General features: G+C 44.7%; 1 protein-coding gene across 3 annotated transcripts in view; it reads left to right on the plus strand.

Annotated features, from left to right (window-relative positions):
- Positions 1-9,856, plus strand: part of NVL (nuclear VCP like) — an 84,711-nt gene extending 74,855 nt beyond the window's left edge. For all 3 annotated transcript variants that reach the window (XM_077779860.1, XM_077779862.1, XM_077779861.1), the window contains 2 exons: positions 353-423; positions 9,645-9,856. In XM_077779860.1, the coding sequence (XP_077635986.1) occupies positions 353-423; positions 9,645-9,689 (116 nt within the window). In that variant the 3' untranslated portion in view covers positions 9,690-9,856. The remainder of the gene's footprint in view (positions 1-352; positions 424-9,644) is intronic.
- The last annotated feature ends 665 nt before the right edge of the window (positions 9,857-10,521 follow it).

Raw genomic sequence — 10,521 nt, forward strand, 5'->3', positions numbered from 1 at the left:
TAGTAGAAACATGGACTGTTTTGGGTTTTTTTAAAGGGTAAGAATATCTTTCTTAATTAAAGATGAACAAAGTACTTTTTTATATAAGTTGTCCCAAAATAAACTGTTTTGATTGCTAAAGGGGAAAAGATTACACTAAAATAGACACTAATCAAGAATTCACACACTTGTGTAAAATTAAATATGGTCAGGTGTGTGTAAATTAAATGAAGATGAAAAAGTGTCCCAAAAATGTGATGAGCAGATTGTATCAGGCTTGAATTGTTCTGAAAAAGAGTAGAAGCATGTGATCATGTGATCCCACCTCCCCTTGACTACTGGGAAGTGAATACACTGTGCGTCTGCCCCACAGGTGAGCTCCAGGTCAGTCAGAAGCACTTCGAAGAAGCTTTCAAGAAAGTAAAATCATCTATATCAAAAAAGGTAAGAAATTCTCTTAGAAAGTAAGCTCATCTATATCAAAAAAGGTAAGAAATTCTTCTAAAATGTGTACAGAAAAGAGACTGGAATCGTGACTGGTAGCTCATGAAAACAAAGAAAATAATTGCCTTTGTGAGAACATTCTTGAGAGATTATAGCTTTGCATATTTCTTGGAAGACTGAAGCCAGAAGGGAATGACCCCTCTCCACCCTCTTGGGATTTCTAATCCGTCTGGTTCACCAGTTATCAGAGCTTCTCTACCCTTGCAGGCAGCCTTTTATCTGCCTGGAGCCAGACTCACCCGGTGGGAATGTCCCCGCGGAAGGTTGGAGAAAGGCTAAAGGAAATAGCTGACATCACTTTACATAAAACATCAGATTTTGTGTGTGTGCCTCTTACGGTGCGGAGGGGCCCCATCTGTAATAACTTGGGTGGCAGTGGTGACAGCATTGCGGGGCGTGTCCAACCCTAGGAAGCCTCTGGCTTGAATTCTCTTGTCATTGATTTCATTCTCTTTCATGTCTTCTGTGTCCTAGGAGTGTCACATGCCTTAGTCACGAGACCTAATTGCAGGACTCAAATTTCCTTTAAATCATTAGCCATTTTTTTACCCCAGGCCTAGTATTTCCCACTGTAATTACTGATCGGAAATGGAGAGTCAAAAGTCCAGGTGGTTATGGGAGATAGGCTGCCCTGTCCCGGAACCTCCAGGTTTGTTCTCAGTGGCCACCTTTAAAGATCTAATTGTTGAGTGATGGCTGCACCCATCTTGGAACCCAAACTCACAACCTCGAGACGCACATTCTAGTGACTTAGCCCACCGGACACCCCTCGCCTTACCACTTTTAACTACAGTAACCAGTTCATTGGTTTGGGCTGGTGGTATCTTTGAGGCATGTGACTGACTGCCTTTCACCTGGAGTCAAGTGAGAGGCTGCTGCACCGGGACTGAGTCCTCCCCCGTCTGTGGAGAAACCATGGTCTGCCTTCCCCTCCCAGGGGTTTCTGTCCACCACAGGGACATGTGCTCCTTCCCCTGAGCATCTTCCCGTAAAACACGGTCTTCTCGACTAATACCAGGGACAGTTTTACAGTTCATAGTACTGGGGCTCTTCCTTCTGATCACCAAGAGACTAGTGACGTAAGCTCCCGAAGATTCAGTCATTACAAAAATTGTTGCAGTTGAAGTGATTTCTCGCCTGCACCTGGAGTCTGGGGCCTTCCCAGGAGTTAGATGTGGACTTGGCCCCACATTTGCTGCTCTTTATAGCCTCCCTGTTTTCAGTGGAAACCTTATTGACGTGCAGTGGAGCACAACACAGTCCTGCCACGTGCGACAGCTGTGGCCGGCGCCGCAGTTCGCGGACGGGACCTTCTGTTCCCGCAGGAGGTCCTGGTGAGTCTGCGAAGGCCAGTGTTCCGGGCGACCCTGGGCCTGACCCATCTTCCTGCCCTGACTTCTTCCATCTAAGGACCTGAAACAAGTGGGGCCATGCCGCACACACTCAGTGCGTCTAGTGTCTCAGCATAATGTCTCTGAGGTTCATCATGTTGTGCATTTGGGAGTTTGGTCCTTCCTGAGCGGTTTTCCAGAGTAAATATACCGCAGCATCTTGTCCTTTCTCCTGTGGACACTAGACCGTTTCCACGACTGGCTTTTATGAATAAAGGTTCTTTGAAAGTATGTGAGATAGAGCAAGGGAGAGTGAGAGAACATGCTTTAATTTGCATGAGCATGTGTTTCCACTTCTCGTGAGTGAACACCCAGACAGGACTGGCTGGGTCTCAGACACAGGCTGTTCCACCCATGCTTGGTGAGGCCTTCTGCTTCTCCACGGTCTCACAAACACCAGAGTGTCTCAGTCCTTTAATGTCAACTGTCCAAGGGATGTTAGCCACCCAAGTGTCCCGTGTGGTTTAAGTGGGTATTTCCCAAACAACCAGGAAGGTGAGCATATTTTCACATGCTTGCTGGTCACTTGGTTTTCTTGTTTCTTGTCCTTGGGATTTGCCCCTAAAAACTTGAGTTCTTTCTCTCCTTATAAATGTGTACCAATTATTAGCTTATTCTTGATCGAAGGCTTTTATCAGATGTGCATACAGAGGAAACTTTCTGAAGAGCAGAAGCTTTTAATTTATTTATATAACTTTTTTTTAATGCTTATTCATTTTTTGAGAGAGAAACATACACAAAAAGCCAGTGTTGGGGGGGTGGGGCGCAGAGACAGGGAGACACAGAATCCGAAGCAGCCTCTAGGCTCTAAGCTGTCAGCACAGAACCCAACGCAGGGCTCAAACCCACAAATTGTGAGTTTTGACCTAAGCTGAAACCAAGAGTCAGATGCTCACCCTACTGAGCCACCCAGGTGCCCAAGCCACCTCCTTTTGAATAGCTGTTCCATTCTTCTCTTTCTTGATGGATTTTCCCTTGTAAGAAGGTAACAAAAATTATAAAGCTATCTTTAATTTTTTATTTTTATTTTTTATTATTTTGAATATTTATTTTTGAGAGACAGAGAGCACAAGCAGGGGAGGGGCAGAGATAGAGGGAGACCCTGAATCTGAAGCAGGCTCCAGCCTCCCTGAGCTGTTAGCACAGAGCCCAATTGCAGGGCTCGAACTCATGAACCTGAGCCAAAGATCATGATCTGAGCCAAAGTCGGATGCAGGAGCTTTTAATTTAGATGAAGGCTGACATATCTCCTCTGTTTATGCTTTATGTGTTCTGTCATAAGAAATCTGGGCTATTTCAAGTTTGCAGAGATTCTCTCCTTTTTTTTTTCCTAGATGCTTAATAGTTTTAGCCTTTACATTTAGGCCTGTGATCCATTTCAAATTACTGTTTTAGTTTGATGTGACTTAGGGGCCATGGTTATGTTTGTCCACACAGCTGCCTTACTGACTCTGACCCGACTATGGAAAAGACTTTGGTATTGAATTACTGCACTGTCTGTTTGCAAACTGATTGATGGGGGTGCCTGGGTGGCTCAGTCGGTTAAGCGTCCAACTTCGGCTCAGGTCATGATCTCACAGTTCGTGAGTTCAAGCCCCACGTCGGGCTCTGTGCTGACAGCCAGCACAGAGCCTGGAGCCTGTTTCAGATTCTGTATCTCCCTCTCTCTCTGACCCTCCCCTGTTCACACTATCTCTCTCTCTCAGAAATAAATAAAAAACATTAAAAAAAAATGAAAACTGATGATAAATGTGTGAATCTGTTTCTGTACTGCTCCATTGGCGTTACATCTGTCTTTATGGTGCTATGTCTTTCTTACCACAGTCTGGATTATTTATTATGTGTCTTGGAATCAGATAGTGTAAGTTCTCCAAATCTATCCCTTTTTCCGCCCCCCCAAATTGTTTTATTTTAGGCCCTTTGCATTTCCACATAAAGTTTATAATCAGGTAAATCAATTCCTACAAAAGAAGCTAGCTGGGGTTTTGAATGTGGCTGAATCTATAGATCAGCTGTGAGAGCAGAGTTTAAAAATTCATAAATTTAGTACATCTGTCTTTTTATTTAGATTCATTTAATTTCTCAATTTATTCATTTTTTAAATTCATTTCCCTTATTAGATCCACCTGATTTACTCAATCATGTTATGAGTTTTCAGTGTAAATATCTTACACATCTTTCATCAACTTCATTCCCAAATAATTTATACTTTTTTATATTGTTTGTAAATCTTTTTTATTTTGTTTTCTAATTGTTGCTAACATATAGAAGTTCAGTTGGTTTGGGGCGCCTGGGTGGCTTAGTCGGTTAAGCGTCTGACTTTCGCTTGGGTCATGATCTCGCGCGCAGTTCGTGGGTTCGAGCCCCGCATCGGCCTCTGTGCTGACTGCCAGCTCAGAGCCTGGAGCCTATTTCAGAGTCTGTGTCTCCCTCTCTCTCTGACCCTCCCCTGCTCACGCTGTCTCTCTCTCTCTGTCTCTCTCTCCTAGAAATAAAAAAAAAAAATTAAAAAAAAAAAAAAAAAAGAAGTTCAGTTGGTTTATATATATTGATCTTGACTAGCTCATTTGTGACTCTTACTTTTTGTTGGCTCCAAGAAGGTGAATTTTGTAGATTAAATTTCTGCTATAATTGCGAAGTTTCCCTGTTTGTTGCTCAAGTGATTTTATTACAAATAGCTACAAATGTGTCACATAAAGCTCGAAAATTGCTTGACCTGATTCCTAGATTTCGCTAGGTTTCCATCCTTGCACTTAATTAAGGATTAAGTCTTTGCTTTACCACCTTTGCATAATACTTTTTCTGGTGAATTGTTTGTTTTGTTTATTAGGGGGTCTCTGTTCCTCCTTTTTACCTGGTCTTTCTCAGTTCTGAGCGGTGGCAAAGAACCTCTGCCTTCTGGTTAAGGACAGTTCCATTGACATTAGAGGCATGGTTGGGGTCAAATAGAATCCATTTCAAAAGCCAAACCGAAAGGAAATAAAATCAAACCAAAAGAAAGATCTAGCATTTGTTGTGTTGCTTTTCTGAATGTGAAACTGAGTGGCTCATTTATAAGCCACCTTTCTGCTTTTAATATTAGGGCTCTTTTAGTTGTAAATGACGAAAACCAAATCCAGCTAAGATAAGTGGGGGAAATGGAACTCATCCACAAAACAAGAGTCATGAGAGCACGGTTGGAGGGTTTCCTGGGGGAAGCTGGTTGCCTGCAGGCCCAGATGCCCCCCAGTAAGAGAGTTTCCTGGCGACTCTGGTGGGATGGTGTCAGGGAAGCCTGTGGTCAGCCCAGCCCGGGTTAGGACCCCATGCCAGAACCAACCAGTGTGGCCAGTTAGGAGATTAGATACTCTAGCCAGGCTGGGTTGTGGGTCCCCCAGAGTTTTTATAAAGGTCATCACTTCAAGCCCTAGAATGAAAATCTGTAGATAGGATTCTGGTACTCAAGTTAATTGACTTGTTAGTGGCCAGGTTGGGATTTTGAGTCGTCTTTTCACGCTAAAAAAGAATCACTAGATTTTGTTAAACATGAAAGGAGCACTCAATCACATTTTAGCCTAAAGACATACTTACAGAAGTGGCAATTGCTTCGAGGCAGATTAACGCTGAATAAATGGTCAGGAGACATCTAAGAAAGGTGTGCATGTCCTGTCCCCAGATTTGCAGGGCCAGTCCTTCTAGTCCTGAAATACCCAGCACGTTCTGACACCAGGTATACCTGCCTGCTAACCTTGGAGCACTCTCCTCCCTGGCGCCACTTGATTCTTCATTTGGAGTTGGACAGTGGTCAGGTGGATTTGGTGTCCTGCACTTCATTGGCGGGCATAGTTCAGAGACCAAATGCAAATGTGTCACCCGACCCAGGAAACCCTCAGTAATGGGTTGAGGGTGAGAGATGGTGGCCATGAGCGGACCTTTTTTCTCTCCATCCCTGCCTGTCCTCGCTCCCTCCAACTCCGATGGGGCCAGAGATCCCTGCCGCAGCTACTGTGTGCTGTTTGGTCCTGAGAGGACCTATTAGGCTGTCAACCTGTTAGGACAGATGCCCGACAATTAAGACGGCCAGCCGCCAGCTGCGTCTCAGAATTCAGAGTGCTGCCTCCTGGGTGCGTCACTTCACGTCGTCGCTTCACGGGCAGCATAACCATTGTGCTGGTTTCACTGCTCACTGAAACCTGAGACCTGGGCTCAGTTGGCCATTGATAAATGTTGAGGCCTTGAGGTTATTTCCCCAGATATTTATTATCTCAGATTATAGTCTTTTTACTCTGCTTACTCTGGTGCTATTCCACTGTCAGAAAGTAAACCTCACTCAAACATATGGTCTGATTTTTTTTTTCCTTTTTCTTTCCTCTGTGAAAGCCGCACCATGAAACTCTTTATTAGCTCATCAAAGTCGTGTCTTTCACACCCAGTGGCCATGGCTCTTTAATTCTCTTCTTCACACTCAGGAGTATATGGTTCACTCATTTCCCTGATTATTCCCACTCCATTGACACTTGAGAGGAAAACATTTCAAGTCAGAGTCCTCACAACCAGCCGTGTTGTAAGGGCTTGCCTGAGATCCAGATCTCAACCTTTATCGCGAAGGTGTGCACGTGTGCCAGGCCCCATGCTGGGTTCGCAGATACAGAAATCACAAAAGACAGGGCTCCTGTGCATAGAACGTGGACCAACCTGGTCACTCAGTCCGTCTATGTCAGCAGGTGCTTTGCGTGTAGCCTTTGCTTAAAAGGTCTCAGCCACGTGACAAAGGCAGTGTGACGGATTTTATTAAAAACATTTCTGAATCTATCATTCCAGACATTATAAAATTTTTTTATCCTCTTAGGAACATCCCATGGAAGGCTACATGTATGTGCTGGTGAGACTCAGTACTCATTCTGTTTAATATTTTTGGTGATCATAAAGCTTTAAATATTTGATTTCTGAAAAATTTAGTGAATAAGAAGCTACAGCTTCTCTTTTGGAAGTAGGCATAGTATGAATTTTGAATAAGTAATAAATAAAGCAGATGACTGAGCTGATTTTTAATTTGTTTGATCTTTTAAAAATAAGACAGGACATCAAGGTGAAGGCAGCACCCTCTTTGTTTGGGAGATTAACTGGCCCTCATGAGAGCAGTGACAGCTGCTTGGGGGAGAGACTGGCCAGAGGGCTGGGGTGCAAAAGTTGACCTGTTTGAACTTTGAACCACGTGACTGTATTACCTATTCAAAAGAATTAAATACTGAAAAAATAGTAATTTAAAAGTTCTGGAAGACCAAAAATAGAAGTAATAGTTACTTCTGAAAATGAAGGATGTTTTTTTGCTGATCTATATTTTTAAATATTTCTACAATAAATAATGTTTTAGAATTTTAAAAAGTTATTTTACTACAGAAAAGGAATTGTTTTAACCTGGTTAGAAGCAAAGCATGCTTAAAATGTCTTTTCTGTTATGATTTAGCAGTGATATTGGTATACAGGAACCCTTTATCCTATTTCAGAGTTAATTTAGCATTTCACTAATACCTACTTTATGTTTACCTTTGAAACTGTTTTGAGAGGTACTTGAAAAAATGAGTGAAATAAGTACATAGACTTTTTTTTCCCCCAAATCGGGGTAAACATTGAGTGCAGTCCAGGAAATGGGTTTCCTTCTTGAGTGGAAAATCTGCCCTGCCCTCTGTGTCAAGGTTCTGTGTCAGAGTCATGGCATTGAGAGAACATCCATTCCACCTTTAGCTGACTCCAGAGTGTCCTCAGAATAAAAGATAATGGTCATAAACTCACTTGTAAAGGGTCAGAAACCTCATACGTCATAGGTGCAGAAGAGCCTGTCGTGGCTGCTTCTGTGAGTGAGGCTGCATTTCTATGCACGTGTCAACAGCCCTGTTCTCGTACCTTCCAGGAGCTAGGGACGTCCATGTCCCTTTGGCAAAAGTTCCCCAGGCAGGCCAGCAAACATGTCAGTGCTAAGGTCATTTGTTACTGTTCAGAGTCATTTAAATGGCCCTAGTCTTTGGTCTTTTATTTTAATTTTTGCTTGTTTTGGGGACCAAACTGGAGTAATTGAAAGTGCATGTGGAAAACCAAGCAAACTGGAATAGCTAGGGAGACTGCAGAACAGACAAGCTCGGGGTGGGGCCTAAAACAACACAAACCTCAATAATTAAAACATTATGATAGTGGTACATGAATTGATCATAATAAACAGTACATAATAGTGTCCCCACACCAGTGATGGAAACATGGTGTTTGATGTCAGGGCAGCTGGGAAGCTGTCTCCAGAAGTTCAAGTCAGACTCACACATCACACTGCAGGCAGGGGGTTGGAAGAGCTTAAAATGTAAAATCTAAAACCGTGAAGGTAGGAAGAGACTGGAAGATTTACCTGGAAGCTCAAGTGGGGCGTGCCTTGTTTCCTTTCATCAACATACCAGGCAACATAAATGAAAGACTCAGAATCTGATACAGAAGGATAAAAATTTCTATGCTGAAAAACTTGTCAAAGGACAAATGGCCAAATATGAGAAATATTTGCAGTTTATATCACAAAGGTGAATCAGAACGACCAGAAATTGAGGAAAAGACCAACACAGAAAATGCTAGAAAATAGGCGCTGGATGAAGAATGGGAACAGACCCTTCACAGAAGAGCACATGAGCTTGTTAAACAGAAAAATTCTCACCTTACTGATCATAAAAGAAAAGCAACTAAGACACTACTATTTGCCTGGCAGTTGGCAAAGATCTCAAAACCTGATCATGCTTGTTGGCTGGGATGTGAGGATGTGAGGACCACAGCCCTTTCCTAGGACTCAACCAGCATTCCCACTACAGCAGGCCCGGTGGCTCTGGGAACTTCCCCTGGAAACACACAGTGAAGCAGTGGATGCGACGATGACTCTGCTGTGAGGCTCTGAGCGATAAACTCTGAAGAGAGGAGGAGTGTCTTCTAGTATCTTCTAAACATGCCATCAGAAAGAGCAGGGGTCCTGTGTGCTCTGCCACCACTCCTGTTAAACATGAAGGAGACATAGTGTTAGTATTTGTGACACAGCGTTGATGAGAGGGGTCTTTGTTCACTTCTGACTGTGTATTCTGCCCTTGAACCTTGCGAACACTTCACACATTCAAGAGAATAACGACACTGGATTTTAAAAACATCTTCGAGGGCTAAAAACACAAGCACATGCTGCTTGGGCCTAAACAAGCAGAAGTCGAGCTGCTTCCCCAGACCTCAGATGTGCGTGTGGCCCAGGCAAGGCCTTGTGAGGTCCCCCTGAGAGCAGCCTCCCCCTCTGGAGCCGCCCTGGCACTTCCCTGCAGGTGCTTCTGTCCCCATTCCTATCCAGGCTTGGGACACTTTAGAATCCTGCTTTCTTCGCTGCATGGATGGAGCTGTAAGCAGCTTATCACCTGACTTTTAGGGCGAACTTCAGTCAATGATGGGAGTCAGTCATAGGCGCTCCCCGTGGAAGGGAGTGCACGTGGGGTGGGCTCCATGCCAAGTGGGTGCTCCTTCCTCGGTCCAGAGGCTGTAGTCCTCACACGGTGTCCCTGCGCCTGTCTGGTCTTCATCTGTCTCCTTCCAGAGACACTGGTCATGCTGCCTTAGAGCCCATCCTAGAGGCTTCGCTTTAATGTGATCGCCTCCCTAAAGACCTTGTCTCCAGTCACAGTCACACTGTGAGGCTCTGGGGGGCTGGGACATCCACGTACGTGTTTTGGGGATGCAGTTCAGCCCACCTTACACTCACCGGCTCTGTGTCTTGTCTCCTGTTCTCAGGACCAGGTAATGTACGAAGCCCTGCAGAGGTCCCTCAGCCGGTGACCCCACTTCCGACCTGACACTGTGTACGTGTGTTCTTCTCAGAGTGACGCGGCCCGTTCCAAGCTGAAGATGCTTCCCATCTGCCACCCGTGCGTGGGAACACCCTCCCCTCTCTTTATGTAAAACATGTTTAACTGTTGAAATAAAATCACTGATAACTTTTTTAAATAAAATGTTTATTTTGAATCATTCTTGACTGCTGTGGAAAAGTTGCAATCACAGTAAAAAGAGCTTTTATCCCATAAGCATCTGAAGTACGTTGCCAACCTGAAGCTGCTTTACCCCCAAATACTTTGTTACCTGCCGCCAGGACACCCCCACAACCACCTATCAATCAAGAAAGCAGCCGTGAGACCTGCTGCCCGGTGGCCTCGGGCCCCTTCCAGGTCTCCAGCTGCCCCGGCTGTACCCTCCTGTGGAAGGTGCTGGAAACCACGTAAGTGTCCCCATCATCCTCAGACTCAGCTGTGTCCTTTTGTCGTCCTCCTCACACGACCCCTGCAAGGCTTCCACAGGTCACAGCTGCATCCTGAAAGCCTTGGTTTGTGCTGTGTTCTGCTGCTACTCGTTTACCGTGCTGCTCACAGTGGGGTCCGTGGCTGTAGCCTCTCCCAGAGTCTCCACTCCTCCTCCCGCTCCAGAAGTGTTTCTGCTACTTTTAAGATGGAATTGATGATGAACTGGAGAAAATATGAATAGATAAAAGCAAACCTGGCAGATAAAACAGCCTCCTTTTTATTCAGGAGCTCACGGGAGCACAGCAACCTCTAACATGACCCCTCCCGCAGGTGCCGTGGCTCAGGGAGGGGTGCGGAGAGGACGAGGCTCTGAG

The sequence above is a fragment of the Crocuta crocuta genome, unplaced genomic scaffold (assembly GCF_008692635.1).
Source record: "Crocuta crocuta isolate KB4526 unplaced genomic scaffold, BGI_CrCroc_1.0 scaffold322, whole genome shotgun sequence".
Classification (NCBI taxonomy): Eukaryota; Metazoa; Chordata; class Mammalia; order Carnivora; family Hyaenidae; genus Crocuta; species Crocuta crocuta.